Source organism: Lepus europaeus, chromosome 12 (assembly GCF_033115175.1).
Source record: "Lepus europaeus isolate LE1 chromosome 12, mLepTim1.pri, whole genome shotgun sequence".
Lineage (NCBI taxonomy): Eukaryota > Metazoa > Chordata > Mammalia > Lagomorpha > Leporidae > Lepus > Lepus europaeus.
In genome coordinates, this window is record NC_084838.1 from 68348863 (window position 1) to 68368990 (window position 20128).

At 42.9% G+C, this 20128-nt stretch overlaps 1 protein-coding gene across 2 annotated transcripts in view; it reads right to left on the reverse strand.

The window, feature by feature from the left end:
* Window positions 1-20128, reverse strand: part of KDM4C (lysine demethylase 4C) — a 363336-nt gene that overhangs the window by 320006 nt on the left and 23202 nt on the right. For both annotated transcript variants that reach the window (XM_062208268.1, XM_062208267.1), the window contains exons 2-3: window positions 11701-11861; window positions 3578-3753 (exon numbers count right to left, since the gene is read on the reverse strand). In XM_062208268.1, coding sequence (XP_062064252.1) covers window positions 3578-3753; window positions 11701-11844 — 320 coding nt within the window. In that variant the 5' untranslated portion in view covers window positions 11845-11861. The remainder of the gene's footprint in view (window positions 1-3577; window positions 3754-11700; window positions 11862-20128) is intronic.

Here is a 20128-nt window from a genome sequence, read left to right on the forward strand (position 1 = left end):
AGACCTCAGAAAGAACAAATTTTAAAAACACAAAGTAGCAGAGACTTTTTTTTTTTTTTAAATATCTTCTAGGGAAACATTGGATTTTGAAAACAATAAGCTATCATACACTATGAATATATCACTGAATGCCAAAAGAGCATCAATTTTTCAAAACCCTGAACTCTAACACTAAAATTTGGCACTGTTCATTAAGGAAAAATTATAAAATGCATGAATATTTGAAATAAGCCTGATTCTAAACTGGAAAAAAAGGAACTACTTGATTCTTCTACCAAATCTTGACTAAAACGTCCATCCCTAATAGACTATGAATTGCAGCTGATCCACAAATCCTGCATCAATTTGCTCAAAACTGATTCAACAAATGATTGCATCTGAGTTAAAATTACATGCTTCTCCAATGCCTGAATTTTAAAATACTCATGTATTATTTTTGTAAATGTTAAAAATGTTTCTCAGAATCCTTCAAAACCTTTGTCACAACAGCATCTACAAAACAAAACTGCTTCATTCCTCAGTGCCAAACAGAAGCTTTATCTTGTCCCAGGAAATCTCAGACCACTTTGCACTTCCCCTATGGTAGTTGTAGTGGTTAGCAATGTATCAACTAATTTTTTTAAGTATGATCTGGCTACTTTTTTTTAAGATTTACTTATTTATTTGAAACTCACAGTTACAGAGAGGCTCATTGAGAGAGAAAGAAAGAGAGAAGTCTTCCATCCGCTGGTTCACTCCCCAGTTGGCCACAATGGCCGGAGCTGTGCCGATCTGAAGCTAGGAGCCAGAAGCTTCTTCAAGGACTTCCACATGGGTGTAGGAGCCCAAGGACTTGGGGCATCTTGTCCTGCTTTCCCAGGCTATAGCAGAGAGCCGGATCGGAAGTGGAGCAGCCGGGACTCGAACTGGCGTCCACATGGGAGGCCAGCACTGCAGGTGGTGGCTTTAAGCACTACACCACAGTGCTGGCCCCAATCTGGCTACTTTTAACATACAAATTATCCCATGAAATATCAAAGTTGCCAAACCAAGGTTCCATTCAACCATGTAACTAGTAGTGGTGTATTAAAAGATGAATACAAGAAAATGCCGCGGCTCACTAGGCTAATCCTCCGCCTGCGGCATCAGTTCTGTCCCAGTTGCTCCTCTTTCAGTCCAGCTTTCTGCTGTGGCCCGGGAAGGCAGTGGAGGATGGCCCACGTGCTTGGGCCCTGCACCCGCATGGGAGACCAGGAGGAAGCACCTGGCTCCTGGCTTCAGATTGGCGCGGCATCGGCCATAACGGCCATTTGGGGAGTGAACCAATGGAAGGAAGACCTTTCTCTCTGTCTCTCTCTCTCTCTCACTAACTCTGCCTTTTAAAAAAAAAAAAAAAAAGATGAATACAGAGCCTGGCCCAGCCCAGGCCAAGGCAGCCATCGGGGGAGTGAAGCAGCAGATGGAAAATCTCTCTCCCATTATCTCTCCCTCTCTCTGTAACTCTTGACTTTCAAATAAATAAATCTCTTTTAAAAATAAATAAATATGGAATACAGAATGCAGTAAACAGTTTATACTTGTAAACAGGTGAAACTGCCTCTGCAGTTTTGTATCAATAACATTGTACTTTTAAAAGAACTCTAATAGAGTGTGAAAGGTGATGAGTGCAATCTATGATGAAAGTTTCACATTCTCACTAAGACCAGGCTGAATGTCTATCCAAAAAATTCAAAGTATAATATAAAATTCCCTATTCCTTTGGAATAGCCAGAATGCTCCACAACAGAAATCTGACCAGCAGAAGTAAGGTTTTTTTTTAATTTAATTTTTTTGACAGGCAGAGTGGATAGTGAGGGAGAGAGAGACAGAGAGAAAGGTCTTCCTTTTTGCCGTTGGTTCACCATCCAATGGCCACTGCGGCCAGCACATCATGCTGATCCGAAGCCAGGAGCCAGGTGCTTCTCCTGGTCTCCCATGTGGGTGCAGGGCCCAAGCACTTGGGTCATCCTCCACTGCCTTCCCGGGCCATAGCAGAGAGCTGGCCTGGAAGAGGGGCAACCGGGATAGAATCCAGCGCCCCAACCGGGACTAGAACCCGGTGTGCCGGCGCTGCAAGGCGGAGGATTAGCCTGTTAAGCCACGGTGCCGGCCAGAAGTGATATTTTCAAGTATCATCATGTGTATGTGATAAATATAACTTTTTAGAAAAGGTATCATCTTCATTCTAAGGCTTAACCTCATTCATATGCACACAGGGAATCTGGACAACCATGTTTTGTTGTTTTTTTTTAATTTTTTATTTATTAATTTTAAATTCGGAGTTACAGAGCAAAAGGAGAAGCAGAGAAGTCTACCATGCGCTGGGTCACTCCCCAGTTGGCCACAACGGCCGGAGCTGCACAGATCCAAAGCTAGGAGCCAGGAGTTTCTTCCAGGTCTCCCAAGTGGGTGCCAGGGCCCAAGATGACTTGGGCCATCTTCTACTGCTTTCCCAGGGCATAGCAGAGAGCTGGATCAGCCAGGAATTGAACCAGCACCCGTATGAGATGCCCACACTGCAGGCAGCGGCTTTATCCGTTACGCCACAGTACCAGCCCCAAAAACCATGTTTTAAGTTGATTTTCTGAGGTTTCATTTGCTTTAGTTTTGTTTTTGTCAGATGAATGTTATGACCTAAAGCCTAACCATGAATCAGAATCTTAAAAATAATTTAATCATCATAATTTATCTCAAAATGTACACTCAAATTCTTTTATACTCCTGCTTTTAAGAACTTTATTCTCCTCCCCTTGAGTGTAAGATGCACTTAGCAACTGGTTCATAACACAAACAGAATATGGCAGAAGTGACTGCATCACTTCTGATATGGGTCACTTAAAGATACTGTGGCTCCCATCTTTCTGACTCTCTTGCATCACTTGCTCTGGCAAAAGCCAGGTGTCACAACACAATAAAGAATCAATGTGACAAGGAGCTGAGAATTCTAGCCAACATCCCACAGAAAGGGAACACACTCTTAGTAGAGGATCTTCCCACCACAGTCAAAATACTCAAGATACCTGTAGCCTCAGCCAACATTTTGCCTGTAACCTCCTTGGAGACCTGAGCCAGAATTATCCAGTAAAGCCACTCCTAGATTCCTGATACTCAATAATTGTGAGCTGCTTAAAGAAGCAAAAGTTTGGGGTAATTGTTTACATAGCAACAGATAGCTAATTAAAGGATGACCTTTCAAATTATTCAAGGTTTTCTTTTAAAATTACTAATCTAATAATATATATATACACACACACACACACACACACACACCTTATGTCACACAAATTTAACTAGAACAGATGAATTAAAAAACTCATGGCAACTAAAGGATAAAAAGACCTACTTATAACCACTAAGAATGAGATAAAATGAGAATGTCTTCAAGAAAAACTAAAGTGTAGTAGGAAACCACATGAAAACAGAAACAGTCATATGAAGACTAAAGAAACTGTACAAGAGATTCCTAATTTTCATTATAAACTCTTCTGTCTTCTTGGTTTCTTACATCTTCATATATATCTTTGAAAGAAACACAAACAGCAAACTGAAATCTACTTACTTGCCACTATTGGCCAGCTGCCTGAACTCCTTCACAGTCATGGCTTTTTTCTGGATGTTATACTGAGTGAACAATCCTGACTGCCCTGTTACCATCTGCTGAATCGGTGCTGGAATAAGCAAATTATCAATGTCATCATAGCACTGTCTTGGCTTCCATTCCTTAGGAGGAATTACCTAAAAGTAAAATAATAAAATATTATCTTAAAAATATTCCAAATAGTTATTTAGCATTTATATCCCAATACAGTACAATAGAAGAATTCTCAGCAACTCTGAAAATTTTCTAAAGAAAAAAATTATGAAGATTTACAAAAGAGAATGAGTTCTTTTTTTTTTTTCTTTTTTGACAGACAGAGTTAAACAGTGAGGGAGAGGGAGACAGAAAGAAAGGTCTTCCTTCCGTTGGTTCACCCCTCAAATGGCCACCACGGCCGGCGTGCTGCGCCAATCCGAAGCCAGGAGCCAGGTGATTCCTCCTGGCCTCCCATGCGGATGCAGGGCCCAAGCACTTGGGCCATCCTCCACTGCATTCCCAGCAACAGCAGAAAGCTGGACTGGAAGAGGAGCAACTGGGACAGAACCCGGCGCCCCAACCAGGACTAGAACCCAGGGTGCCAGCACCACAGGTGAAGGATTAGCCAAGTAAGTCACTGTGCCGGCCCGAGAATGAGTTCTTTCACAGCAAAATTTATTGGGTACTTACTACATCAAATCCTGCACTTATAATAACTTATTTTAATTAATATTATTCACTCAATTTTAAAAACAAAATTTAATGACACACTAAAATAGCTGAAGTTCAAATAGCTAAAGACTAGTTAAGCTGAAATTCAAACTGGAATAGTATAACATCAGAATTCACATTAAGCCATCTTAATCTGCCTCTCAACAGAAGATGAAATTGTGTTTACATAAACCATGAATTCTCCAAAGAAGTTCATCTGTTTATATAAATGAGAAAAACAAGGAAAATTTATTTAACCAATATTATTTTCTCTACAGATCTCATGCAATATGACAAATAGCACAGAGGTGTGCTTTTTAAATGTTTAACAAACAGCTTAAGGTAGGAGAAATCTTGATTTGCAGCTATATCCTATTTCTTTGGTATAACTTCTCCTACAATGACAAATCTGAACCTACCTATAAGACACCATAAAAAAAATGACTGGAAAGAGATGTGCTGTACCCACTCTTGCATACCAGTATGAGGTGGTACAGTACACTACTGCTTTCTCATCCAAACACTTAATTACCAACAGTGAAAAGGTCCAGAACATTAAGACCAAAAATATATATTCGTATAATTTAAAATCAGAAGTTGGGGCCGGCGTCGTTGCTCACTTGGTTAATCCTCCGCCTGCGGTGCCGGCATCCCATATGGGCGCCAGTTCTAGTTACGGCTGCTCTTCTTCCAGTCCAGCTCTCTGCTGTGGCCCGGGAGGGCAGGGGAGGATGGCCCAAGTGCTTGGGCCCTGCACCCACACGGGAGACCAGGAGGAAGCACCTGGCTCCTGGATTAGGACTGGCGCAGCGCGCCAGCCGTGGTGGCCATTTGGGGAGTGAACCAATGGAAGGAAGACCTTTCTCTCTGTATCTCTCTCTGTCTATAACTCTACCTGTCAAATAAATAAATAAATAAATAAACATACATACATATATAAAATCAGAAGCAACAAAGTCATGAAGTAAGTCAAGATTTATGGCTAAAACATTTTTACTTTTAGAGGTTCTTTTGATTTTTTAAAAAGATTTGTTTATTTATTTATTTGAAAGAGTTAAACAGAGAGAGGAGAGGCAGAGAGAGAGACAAAGAGGTCTTCCATCCGATGGTTCACTCCCCAGTTGGCCGCAACAGCCAGAGCTGTGCCAATCCAAAGCCAGGAGCTTCTTCCGGGTATCCCACACAGGTGCAGGGGCCCAAGGACTTGGGCCATCTTCCACTGCCTTCCCAGGCCATAGCAGAGAGCCAGATCGGAAGTGTTGTAGCCAGGTCTCAAACAGGCGCCCAAATGGGATGCTGGCACTTCAGGCCAGGGCGTTAACCCACTGCGCCACAGCGCCAGCCCCAGGTTCTTATAATTTTTTAAATATAATCTTAACATGAAATGATATTAAAAGTCAAGTTTAATTCACATTGTACAGCACATTAAGTATTAAAACATCATATTTTCTTAACAGGAAATGGACTTAAGCACAACATACACAGGCCTTTAAAGTTTCCAAAATTAAACCTTTACCTTGCAATGCTGCTATAGCTTCCAGCAGGGTCAGTGTGAAACTGTGAACCCTCTGGCCCCATGAATGAAGCTCCAGAAATCCCAGAGGATGTGGGAGATTGGCTTCAGGGCATCTACTGCTTTGCCACCAACAGGAATAACTTCTGGAGGAACTTGATCCTCAATTTGGGACACGTGGCTGGCCAGAACTTGGGTGACACTGACTTAATGGCACCCTAGTCAGGGGTATAGCCAAGTAGATAAATGGAATCCCTGTGCAGCACTCAAGTCTTCCAAAAGCAGCCTACAGTCCGTGACCACCACAAGACATGCCCTGATGGCAGCTGAAGTTTGATGCAACGGGAGCCTCCCCCTTCCCGACCTGGTTCTCTTTCCTTCCTCGAGTCCATTAGGAACTGTGCTTTCTGGTAAGCATCCCAGCTCCCGCTAAGGTGTCGCTTCTGCTCTGTAAAGTTCTGTACCTTGTTCCTATATCTTTGTACCATGTGAGCACTCTCTTGTCCTGAGGACTAACAATGTGGTGTTTTTTTTTTTTAACAAATATGTGAAATAAAAGTCTGCATACAAGGACTCCCCCCACCCAAAAAAAAAAATCTTTACCTTTTTCATCTAAACAAAGGAACTCTCTTCCTACAAAAATAAGTTAAATTTAAAAAATAGATCTTAAAAAATGCTGAGATGAGAAAAACCAAAGCAGATTATACTCTGCAGCCAAAGTCACTATTATAGAAATACTCAACTATTTTCTTCTAATCATAAATTAAAACCAATTTACTTTTTTCTTAAATATTTATTTATTTGAAAGGCACAGGCCGGCAAAGTGGCTCAACAGGCTAATCCTCCACCTAGCGGCGCCGGCACACCGGGTTCTAGTCCTGGTCGGAGCACCGGATTCTGTCCCGGTTGCCCCTCTTCTAGGCCAGCTCTCTGCTGTGGCCAGGGAGTGCAGTGGAGGATGGCCCAAGTGCTTGGGCCCTGCACCCCATGGGAGACCAGGAGAAGCACCTGGCTCCTGGCTTCGGATCAGCGAGATGCGCTGGCCGCAGCGGCCATTGGAAGGTGAACCAAGGGCAAAAAGGAAGACCTTTCTCTCTGTCTCTCACTATCCACTCTGCCTGTCAAAAAAAAAAAAAAAAAGAAAGGCACAGTTACAGAGAGAGAGATCCTCCATCTGCTGGCTCACTCCCCAGATGGCCACAATGTCCAGAGCTGAGCCAGTCCAAAGACCTTGAACATATTCAAGGTCTCCCACATGGGCGCAGGAGCCCATGGACTTGGGTCTCTTCTGCTGCTTTCCCAGGCACATTAGCAGGGAGCTGGACTGGAAGTGGAGGTGCCAGGACTCAGACTCAAACCATGCCTATATGGGATGCCGGTGCTGCAAATGGCGGCTTTACCTGCTACGTCAAAGACCAATTTATTAAATGCTGTCAATAATGCATTAATAAGAATCTCACGAATGGCTCTGTTCCCAGGGGATACCCCTCAAAGCAAACTGGTTGCATTAATGTAGTCTTTTTTTTTTTTAGAAAATGATTTGACCTGGTACAGTTTTATGCATTAGTTATTAACACACGTTCCAGAACAAGAGGGAAAGTAGGTAAAACTTTTCATGTGACTCAATGTAAAATATGGTAACGATAGTTAGAAACAAACAGTTCACTGTATTTCAAACATACATATTAAGAAATAATCATAGGGTTGAATAAATGAATGTCCCTAACTTTGCCAATGAGTCTCACTTCAAAAGGTGGAGGGGGGTTACTGGACTCAGGTGTGTTTTGTAATTATAGTTCTAATTAACTGTTGCATAATACTGGCAGCAGCACAGGTGTACTCCATGTGCCTGCAGCTCCCTTGAGAGGGCGGCTACTACTTTATCATCTAAAGTTACTAAACATGCCACCCTACAAGCCTACCACAAGAAATTTTACCAATCTCAGTGGAACACAGTATGGTGCACCTTCTCAAGAAACAAAGAGAGAATGGGAGAAAGGACTGCATTCAGAGCTTAGAGAAACGGAAAGACAGTCAACCCCCAGCAGCCGTCCACGTCCTACCAAAATAAAGCCAAAATCCTTGCTAACCCATTACAAGTTCATGGTACAAATTATGTGTGCCAATAATTCTGAAATAACACATTGTCCTAAAGCTTCTCTCTCTCTCTCTCTCTCTCTCTCTGTCACTCCACTTGTTACATAAATAAACCTTATTTAAAAACAGCAACTCTGAGGCTAGCATTGTAGTGTTAAGAGGTTAAGCCTCCACCTACAATGCCAGCATACCACATGGGGACCAGTTCAAGACCCAGGTGCTCCACTTCCAATCCATCTCCCTGTTAATTCATCTGAGAAGGGAGCCGAAGATGGCCCAAGTCCTTGGGCCTCTGCACCCACATGGGAGACCTGGAAGATGCTCCTGACTCCTGACTTTAGCTTGGCCTAGCCCCAGCCATTGTAGCCATCTGGGCAGTGAACCAGCAAATGGAAGATCTTTCTCTCACTCTGTCTTTCCTCCTCTCTGTAACTCTGCCTTATAATAAATAAAGAATAAATCTTATTTAAAAAAAAAAAACTTAATTTTTATTTATTTATCTGAGCCTGTTGGGCACTGTCTACAATATGGCGCCTGGCAGATGTTCAAGGGGCAGGTCTTTGGCTGCTGCGGTTAAGCTACGTAAGATCAGACCACTGGCAGGGATAGGTCCACTTTAGTTCTGGACACGTGGACAGTGCGTGATCCCAATACATTGCTTAAGGCGCTCCTGTGCGTGCTCCACCCATGCCTGCATGACCTTTTCTCTGATTGGCTCCCCTACTGTGCACTCCCCTAAGGCTACATGCTTCTTCAATAAAGCAGTTCCTGCTTCAACAGAACTCACGGGTGCTTGTGGTGTGCTCATCACCCGTCGACCTTACCTCTCCCGTATGCCTTGTTGGAGAGTGTCTGCAGTGGCCCCTGCTGGTCAGGGGCCAGCCTAGGGCTTGAGACCCCGACATGAGCCAAACAGAGAAGGGGAGTCATCAGCTGCTTCACTACGCAAATGCCTACTATGCACAGGACAAGGCTGAGTCCAAAGCCAAAAGATGGGCACTCAACCAGGTCTCCCACTTTAGGTGGCATTGTGCAACTGCCTGAGTCATTACCTGCTGCCTTCCAGGGACTGCATTAGTAGGAAGCAGGAAGCAGAGGCAGGTATGGAACCCAGGTACTCCAATATAAGATGTGGATGCCTTAACTGCTAGGCCATCCAAATATATACAGGCCTTTAACATCTTAAACAAAGAATAGCTCAACTGACAAAGTTTTCCCTTTATCTCCCTTTTTTGTTATCTTCTACTCACCCCTAATTAACTTGCACTCAGAATACATGAGTCCAAACATGCAATGTGTTCCTCAGTACCTTACTGACTTCCCCTAAGAACCTGAGCATCATCAGTAATGCTTACACTTCTTAATTCACCATCACCACTTTTAAAGATATTATCTAGCACCTAGAAGAATAAGAAAAGATGAGTATTTTCAAACACATCTAAACTGAAGACCACTGTTCCCCATAATCATTGGCCTGCGCCACCATTAGTAGATAAACACAACTACTTCTAACAAGACTCCCTGCTGTCCTCTGGGGTCGGGGGGAGGCGGTCCCAACACCACCACCAAAACACAAACACCATATTCACTCTCCACCCATAAGAGGCAGTGTGATGTGTTTAAAATAATGTCACAGAGAGAGCAAAAGAAATAAACAGCTACCACATCATCCTCTCTCACTTCATGGATGTCAGTGGTTCTCTTTGCACTTGGAATAAAACCTCCAATGCTCTACATTAGCCACACAAGCCTGATACCACCTAATGCCTTCCTTGCAACTCTCTTCCCCCTGCTCACTATGCCCCAACTCCACTAACCACCTTCCTATTCCTCCCCAGACATTAACTTTAGAAGTCAGCGAGCAGGACTCTAAACTTGGCTTCTTTCAGTACCCACACCTTTAAAAGGCTTGCTTCAGGCCGGCGCCATGGCACAACAGGTTAACCCTCCACCTAGCGGCGCCGGCACACCGGGTTCTAGTCCTGGTCGGAGTGCCGGATTCTGTCCCGGTTGCCCCTCTTCCAGGCCAGCTCTCTGCTGTGGCCCGGGAGTGCAGTGGAGGATGGCCCAAGTGCTTGGGCCCTGCACCCCATGGGAGACCAGGAGAAGCACCTGGCTCCTGGCTTTGGATCAGCGTGGTGCGCCGGCCACGGCGGCCATTGGAGGGTGAACCAACGGCAAAGGAAGACCTTTCTCTCTGTCTCTCCCTGTCCACTCAGCCTGTCAAAAATTAAAAAAAAAAAAAAAAAAATGGCTTGCTTCATTTTAGTTTTTGGGCTCTCCTAAAATGCCGTGATCTCCTCATCCCAAGATACTACCACTAGAATGTCAGTTTCTGTGGAGGCAGGAATTTTGTCTGTCCTGTCCCCACTATAGCCACGTGCACACACCCGTAGCACTTGATATGGTATCTGGTATAAGGCAGGCATTCCCTACACTTCATGAGCAAATAACTGAAGAGAAATTAGGTAAATCAACAGCGCTGGAGCACACGGCAGAAAATGAGATATGACTGCTAAATGGGTAAGGAGTTCCTACTGGGAGTGATGAATTTCAATAGAGTGGTGACGGTTACACAACATTATGAATAAACTAAAAATCACTGAATTGCAAATTTAAATAAGCGTATTATATGATATGTGAATTATATCTGGAAAAACATGCTATATTTTAAAAAGGAAATGAAAAACAAAGGAGACAAGAAAATTAAAAGAAGGGAGAAGGAAGGGAAGCTGTGGTTAAACTTCAGGCAATTAACTGTCCTCTATGAACAAATAATGAAAACTATGGCCTTTCTTCTTGGAGCCGGCAGAGTGGTGTAGTGGATAAAGCTGCCGCCTCCAGTGTTGGCATCCCATATGGGCGCCAGTTCACATCCTGGCTGCTCCACTTCCAATCCAGCTCTCTGCTATGGCCCGGGAAAGCAGTAGAAGATGGCCCAAGCCCTTGGGCCCCTGCACTGGCATGGGAGACCCGGAAGAAGCTCCTGGCTCCTGGCTTCAGATCAGCGCATCTCTGGCCATTGCGGCCAGCTGGGGAGTGAGTGAACCAGCAGATGGAAGACCTTTCTCTCTCTCTCTCTCTCTCTCTCTCTCTCTAAGTAACTCTGACTTTCAAACAAATAAATAAATCTTAAAAAAAAAAAAAAAAAAAAAAAACTATGAATACTCTCACAACTCTGAAATCCACACATGGATTGGATCCCCTTTGGTTTCTATGAGCTATTAGTGGTTTATTTTTGTCTTAAAAGAAAAAAAGTTTTAGAACACAAGTAATACATAGTTAAAAGAAAAATAATTATCTTTGAAGACATGAATTGCTACACACCAATTAACAAGAACAAAGATAACACAAATATCTACCTTTGAAAAAAACAATGCCCCCCACTCCGAGATGCAGTAGGTTAATCCTCCACTTGTGGGGAGCCAGCATCCCAGCCGGTCCTAGTTCCGGTTGTCCTCTTCCAGTCCAGCTCTCTGTGTGGCCTGGGAAAGCAGTGGAGGACGGCCCAAGTGCTTGGGCCCTGCACCCGCATGGGAGACCCAGAAGAAGCTCCTGGCTCCTGGTTTCAGATATGCGCAGGCCGTTGCAGCCATTTGGGAAGTGAACCAACAAAAGGAAGACCTTTCTCTCTGTTTCCCTCTCACTATCTGTAACTCTACCTCTCAAATGAATAAATAAAATCTTTAAAAAAAAAAAAAAAAGAAAGTAAGAATGTCCTGTGTTACAAAGACTGAGTATAATTTAAACGCCCCGAGTGATTGTGTTCTATTTAAAGGATAATCACCTTTGCAAGTCCTGCTCGATGTGCTCCTTTGGACTCCATGTATGCGAGGTATTTGTTGAACTCCCGAAACTCTGCCATGGAGGGTCTGAAGACCATTATCTTACAGCTGGGGTTCAGAGGACTCTCCGCCTTAGCCACCTCCATGATGGCTGGGGCAATCTCTGCAGAGAAGACAATATGGTCATCAGGATTCAAGGTCAGAAGCTAGTTCTCCCAAACAGCCTGTGAGCCTCCCATCAGGAACTTACAGTTACTTACCATTGCTTTTCACAACCCCTCTCCTCTCCCAGGAGCCTGAAAAACCAACCACCTCTAGACTCTTCTCCTGTCAAGCTCCTATTCCTGGCACGAAAAAAATCACTGACCTGGCTGTACTATCACCTCCTAAAAATCCTTCAAAGTAAATGGAAATTTGCAAGCTTACAAAAGATGTTGCTTTATAGTCTAGCAGTTCTGAAACAGATTCTCTCTCAATCACACGTACACCTGTACAAAGGCCTAATCTAGGCTAAGAAGAGGATGTTCAACATCATTGGCATAGAATGTACTCATGTGTGCTTCCAGCTTGTCATAACATGGTTTCCTATCACAGCCTACAGACCATCCTTTCAGCAAAGCCTCCAAGCACTGGGCTCATGTACTGGAGACACACACAGACACTATCCAAGTTCATATCTAGAGACTGAATAGACTTCAACACAAAATATACACAGGAAGGAGTAAGTAATTCCATCTGGTTAATCAGAAATCATTTTCCCAGAAAGAGGCAGAGGTAAGACTTGCAAGAAGGTAGAGCAGTTGGCCACAAGTAAGAAACAGCATTTCAAGCATTGGAAACATTTGAAAATATTGTCAAGATGGTGAGGAGTTTAATGTGTCTGGAGCTTAGAAAGCAAAGATTACAGGAGAACAAAGTAGAAAAGTAGGAAGTAATATTTTTCTTTGAAAACATGGACCTAATCTTGCTTCCACTAAGCAAGATAATTCTTCAACAACCATTCATTGAGCAGCTAACATATACTGGGCATAGGGGATACAGCTCAGACAAAATCCTCCTGTAACAAAGTTTTCTTTCCACAATTTTTCCAAAAAATGAATCTGCAGAAAAGAAAGAAAAACTAGGATGTAAAGGATGAGGTGAATAAAAGGGAGAAACATGTTATAGGATAAAAAATTAAAACAAGTCAGGGCCAAAACCAAAACAAAACCAAAAAAGACCTAGGCTAGAGATAGTGGTGTGATAATCACTTATTAAAAAAAAGTTTAAAAGAGCATCTGTCTCCTAATGTACATGTGAGGAGCTATAAGGAACACAAAAATCAAAAACTGCAACATTTTATGAATTTATAAACTAAAGGGGAAAACAGTCCCCACTTTCCTTCACACAAATACAGATGTACACACCGAACTCCACAACCTGCCAGATAAATTCTCATTCTACACAGTACATAAATAGTCCTTTAGAGGCAGCCACATCTGATACTGGAATAACTATTGTGGCCTCACCCATTATCACTGCCTGCACTAGGCAGCCATCCCTTGGTATCCTCAGGGGGGACTGGTTCCAGGACCCCCTGAGGATACCACAATCTACAGCCCAAACTTGCAAATAACCTACACCTCTCCTCCCATAAACTTTAAATCAAACCATCTCTCAACTACTTATAATACCTAATACCACGCAGATACTATGTAAATACCTGTACTGTATTATTTGGGGAATAATGCCAAGAAAAAGGTTTGTAAAGTTCAGTACACTATAGTTTTGTTTTGTTTTGTTTTTCAAATATTTTTAATCCATGGTTGGCTGAATCCACTGATGCAGCAGAAGCCACAGACACAGAAGGCAGCTAGAGTCTTTGGTGCTTCTCAAAAAACAATTAAGCTCTTTGTGGCAGTTTTTGCCTGCTTTCTCACCTGGCAAATTCCTGCCTACCCTTCAGATTCTGACCCTCTGGCAGGAGCCTGGGTGAGCCATCCCTGTGTTCCCACTTTCCTCTCTGCATTCTTCATTACAGCATGTTCCCATCTTAACAACTGACACTTCCAACCACCCACTGATCAGCTCCTCTCAAGGGAAAGGCAAGCGCACAGTCTAAGTACTGGGATACAGTCTGGCTGACAGCATGGCTCTGCAATAATTATTTGCCAGCTGAATAAAAGAAAACTTCCCAAATGTTAAAGCATTTACTTGAAATAACATCAAATTCAGAAAAAGGAAAGCAACAGTTGCAAACACACACAAAAAAATTTACTTAAAGGGGCAGGCATTATGGCACAGCAGGCTAAGGCACTGCTTGGGGCACTGGCACCCCATATTAGATTGCCAGTTCAAGGCCCAGCTGTTCCACTTCTGATCCATCTCGCCACTAATGCACCTAGGAAAGCAGCATACAATGGACCAAGTGCTTCGACCCCTGCACCCACATGGGAGACAGATGTAGTTACTTCCTGGCTCCTGGCTTACACCTTGCTGTTGCAACCATTTGGAGAGTGAACCAGCAGATGGAAGATGTGTGTGTGTGTGTGTGTCTCCCCCTCTGTCACTTTGCCCGTCAAATAAATATATTTTAAGGTTACTTAGAAGCCTCTGTAAACACATTTAATACACCAAAGGCAGTCTTTCTTTTCCTCTAGCCAAAGAATGAGGGTCCCCTGAATATTTCTCAAACCAGAGGGAGAAGCCACCAAAGAACAAATTGGAAATTCAGCCAATCAATAAGAAAGCTATTGAATGTATAACTGCTGGGCAGGCATTCCCTAGGAATGAAACCAAGTCCTAACACTGGGTAGTAAGTGCTGTGAGAAGAAACCATGATAAGGGTTTAGAGTTCAGAGGGGAGGGTTGCTATTTTATGTAGGAAGTCATTTCTGAGCAAGTGAAATTCAGAGAAACAGAAGGCTGAAGGAGGCAACTAATGTTACAGGTATCTGGAAGAAGGTCATTTTAGGTTGAGACAACAACAAAGAATGAACAGCCTGGGCTCTCCAAGTAATAGCAAGGAAGCAGAGCTGGCATTGTGGCACAGCGAGTTAAGCCATCGCTTACAACACAAGCCTCAGCTGTTTTGCTTCTGATTCAGCTTCCTGTTAATGTGTCTGAGAAAGCAGTGAATGATGTCCCTAGTACCTGCATTGCTGCCACCCTGTGGGAGACTCTCTCGATCTCAATCTCGCTCTCGCTCTCTCTCCCTCCCTCCTCCCCACCCCTCCCTTTTTGATCTTTCAAATAAATAAATTCTTAGGAAGAATATAAGTGTAGCTGGAACTCAGCAGAAAATGCTGAGAGATGCGACAGGACTAAAGGAGTTTGATGTGTACTCTCTGGGGAGAAGAAATCATGGGCTTCCTCCCCCTCATCTATTTAGTTCTTAGTACTCAAACATCCATTTCCCTTCAAGGAAGTGACAATGCTCTCTGAGGTAACTCTTCTGGCAGATACCAGGTTTGAAGCAAAGTGGCTCATACTTTGTAAATCTCAGTCTGGCTGCTGCATCAGAAAAAGGGCAAGGAGGCCAGCACTGTGGTGTAGTGGGTAAAGCCGCCTCCTGCATTGCTGGCATCCCATATAGGCGCTGGTTTGAGACCCAGCTGCTTCACTTCCGATCCAGCTCTCTGTTATGGCCTGAGTAAGCAGTGGAAGATGGTCCAAGTCCTTGGGCCCCTGCACCCACATGGGAAACGGGGAAAAAGCTCCTGGCTCCTGGCTTCAGATCAGCATAGCTCCGGCCGTTGCGGCCCACTGGGGACTGAACCAACAGATAGCAGATCGATCGATCGATCTCTCTCTCTCTCTTTCTCCCCTGTAACTCTTTGAAGTAAAATAAATAAATATTAAAAAAAAAAAAAAAAAAGGCAAGGACAGAAGCAGGACGATCAGCAAAGAGGCAATTTATACCAAGCCAGGAAGTTCCAATAGCCACTTGGACCAAGAGTGGGCAGTGAGAAGCGGTGAGCCCACAGATATTCTGAACAAAATTTCCTGACAAAAATGACTAAAACACAAGTCAATATTTCTGGCCTAAGCAACCAAACAATGGCCCTGACAAGAAACTGAGGCACAAAGACTTCCAACAGGAAGAAAGTGAGTAGCAATTAGAATGGAACCTCAGTCCTTGACCTAGTCTGCTAACTGGCCTGGGAAATGAACTTCACTGCTTCCTAGCATCACTACTCCCTTGACTACACAAAAGTTCTACCTACAGATCGGGGGAGGTATTAAATACCTCATTAGCCTGCGTTCCAGGCCTTTTTCTTTACCTTTTAAAAAATAATTTAATTATTTGAAAGGCAGAGTTGAGAGAGAGAGAAAGCAGCCAGGATTGCAATGCTTACATTGCGGGTGGCGGCTTAACCCGTTACACCTCAACACTGGCCCCGGATTTTAGACCTTTCCCAATTTATAAAATTAATATTGATTACCATTAAATTTAAAATATCTTAAAGTACCTAAATTTTAACTTTAACCACACACCTAGATTTGTGCCAATATGAAGGGGGCAAAAAGAAGTCTGGTGTTCAGTTTCAATGCTTTATTATTGGCTTTGATTATCTTTGGATACTTATAATCATCTGTATTTCATTTTTTTGGTTTGTTTATATTCTTTACCCTTAAAAGGAAGTTTATAAATTTTCTGTTCTTTGGGGCTGGCATTGTCACATAGCAGGTTAAGCCATCACCTTTGACAACAGCATCCCATATGGGTGCCGGTTGAAAACCTGGTTACTCCACTTCCAATCCAACTCCTGCTAATGCACCTAGGAAAGCAGCAGCAAATGTCCCAAGTACTTGGGTCCCTTCATCCTTGTGAGAGACCTGGAAGAACTTCTGGGCTCCTTGCTTCAAATTGTAACAGCCCTGGCCATTTTGTCCATTTAGGGAGTGAACCAACAGATGGAAGATCTCTCTCCCTCTTTGTAACTCTGCCCTTCAAATTAAAAAAAAAAAAAAAAAAAGTATATATCTACAAAAAAATGTTTCTATTCCTTGAGTTCTTTCTAACTCACATTTATAATTATAAAACAGGATCACGCTAATCCAATTAAATTCCCAGACCTCTTCTCTTACCTTTATTTTTCTGAAGCAAGAACAAATTAAGTTTACAATATTCTTACAGTAATTTTTTTTTTAATCAAAGAAAGACTGCTCTATTTTTGCAAAAGCCACCACTATGATTTTCAGGTGATGCAACAATCTTTTTTTTAATGTTATTATACCTCTTTAGAGGTTAAGTCCCTAAAGACCTGGAAGAAGCTCCTGGCTCCTGGCTTCGGATTGGCCCAGCTCCGGCTATTGCCAATTGGGGAGTGAACCATCGGATGGAAGACTCTCTCTCTCTCTTTCTCTGCCTCTCCTCTCTCTGTGTAACTCTGACTTTCAAATAAATAAATAAATCTTTAAAAAAAAAAAAAACAACTTTGTTTAAAAAAAAAGAATGACAGCCTAGAACAAGCAGGCAGAAGAGAGTGTTGTCAACAGCAAAATTGCTCACATATCCTTGGCTCTAAGTGGCATGACACCCATGACACCTCTTTTCCTGGATCATACTAGATTCTGTCTCGGACTTCTATATTCTACTTTTCATATAGGAAAAAGACCAAAACCAATAAAAATGTTACCTACAGGGAAAAGAAGAGTGATATAAAAGAAGCAAAGTTTCTGTAAATGTAGCTCTACAAACACTTTTAAGTCTGGAATCAGATAATCGATTTACATAATTTAAGTGGCCAGCACAGTGACACAGTGGGTTAAGCCGCTTGTCTGCTGTGCTGGCGTCTCATATGGGCATCAGTTGAAGTCCTGGCTGTTCCACTTCCCATCTAGCTCCCTACTACTACTACTACCACCTGGGAAAGTAGCAGAAGATGGCCCAAGTACTTGGGCTCCTGCACCCACTTGGAAGACCTGGATGAAGCTTCTGACTCCTGGCTTCAGCCTGGCCCAGCTCTAGCTGATGCAGCCACTTAGGGAGGGAACCAGTGGATGGAAGACTTCTTCTCTCTCTCCCTCTCTCTCTCTTCTCTCTGTAACTCTGACTTTCAAATAAATAAATCTTTTTCTAAATTTATATTTTAAAATGCCCTAAAAATTCTTTTAAAAATTAATCTATTAAAAGTCAGTGTTAGGGGTAGGCATTTCGCACAGAGGTTAAGATGCCACATCCCATGTTGGAACCTCTAGGTTTGAGATAGCCTCACTTCCAATACAGCCACACAGGAGATTCAGAATGAATGAGTTACAGCTCCTGGCTTTGACTTGGCCCAGCGCTAGCTGTTGCAGGCATTTGAGAATGGAAGATTCTCTCTCTCTCCCTTTCATATTTAAAATATATATATATAAGTCAGTGGCATAAGCAAACAAGAAAAATGACATATAAAACTATTATACCAGCGCTGGCACTGTGGGGCAGCAGGTAAAGCCACTGCCTGCAGTGCCGGCATCCCATATGGGCACTGGTTCAAGTCCCAGCTGCTCCACTTCCAATCCAGCTCTCTGCTATGGCCTGGGAAAGCAGTAGAAGATGGCTCAAGTTCTTGGGCCCCTGCACTGGCATGGGAGACCTGGAAGAAGCTCCTGGTTTCTGGCTTCAGATCAGCACAGCTTTGGCCATTGCAGCCATCTGGGGAGTGAGCCAGCAGATGGAAGACCTCTCTCTCTCTCTCTCTCTCTCTCTCTGCCTCTCCTCTCTCTGTGTAACTCTGACTTTCCAATAAATAAATAAATCTTTTTTTAAAAAAACTATTACACCACAATGGAAATTGAATTAATCAATTTGTGAATTTCTTTCAAATTATTATTGTCTCATTTAAGAGGTAGGAACAAGGAGGGCTGGCACAGTGGGACAAATCACCATGTTCCTAAAGTTGTAATTATGAAATCTATGAAGTTTATATTCCTTAAATAAAATGTTTCTGGGGGAGAGGGGGACAGGAATAGACCATAGAGCCAGACAGCACTGGATTCTAATCCTTCCCACATGCCTCTCCTCAGAAGAATTATTTATCTAGGCCTCTGTTTCTCCATCAGCGAACTTGGGGTAATAGTACCTATCCAACTACATTATGATTGGTACTCAATAAATTGTGAAATGTAAAAATTTCACACTATGCCAGGCTATAATTTTGTACCTCATACTGGCTTTAAAAAGAGAGAGAGATTCTAATTAAATCTCTTCTATTAGTTTCTTCCCCATTGCCTACAGATGCTCATATCTGTCCATTATATCTTTTTGTTTTAAGATTTTTTATTTATTTGAAAGTCAGAGTTACAAAGAGGGAGGGAGGGAAGGAGGGGGAGGGGGAGAGAGAGAGAGAGAGAGAGAGAGATTGATTTTTCCATCCACTGGTTCACTCTCCAAATAGCTATAACAGTAGAAGCTGTGTCAGGTTGAAGCCAGGAGCCCGGAGATTCTTCCAGGTATGTCACATGGATACAGGGGCCCAAGAAATTGGACCATCTTCCACTGCTTGCCCAGGTGCATTAGCAGGGAGTTGGATTGGAAGTGGAGCAACAGGGTCTCAAATGGGCACCCATATTAGACACCAGCATCGCAGACAGAGGCTTAACCTGCTATGCACAAGGCTGGCTGCTCTTCCAAATAATTTTTAAAGGCTCCCTGTACACCAAATCCCCTCCTACACTCACCTGTATGCATTATAATAGGTTTCCCCTTTATTACTGTGAAAAAATATACTCTACTGTAGAACCAACTTGTACCACTGGGAGGCATCCCCCAGATGGTCTTAACAAACACAGTGTAGAACTCTATGTGCTAATATTATATTTAAGACTTCATATCCTATCTTCAAAAGAAAAGTCATTTTCTTTATTCACATTATCATAGTCTGATGCTAGTACTAAGGTTTGCTAGACTGAAAAAATGAGTTGGGGGATATTTTTGATTGGGGCAAACTTCTAGTTTGTGAGGGTTGAAATCAAATACTATCTGAATATTCTGTAGAACTAGCCTGCAAAACCATCTCAGTCCAGTATGTTATTTATAGGAAGACAAATAATACACAATCAATTCCCTTAAATGGTATATTTCTTCTACTTTTTGAATTTGTATTAGAACTTACATTTTTCAGGGCCAGCACTGTGGCTCATCGAGTTAAAGCCCTGGCCTACAGCACTGGCATGCCATATAGGTGCTGGTTCAAGTCCTGGCTGTTCCACTTCCAATCCTGCTCCGTGCTAATGCACCTGGGAAAGCAGCAAAGGATGGTCCAAGTCCGTGGGCCCCTATGGCCACGTGGGAGACCTGGAAGAAACTCCTGGATCCTGGATCCTGGCTCCTGGCTTCAGCATGGCCCAGCTTGGTCACTGAGGCCATTTGGGGAATGAACCAGCGAATGGCAATCTGTTCTCTCTGTCTCTACATCTCTCTCTAACTCTGCCTTTCAAATAAATAAAATAAATCTTAAAAAA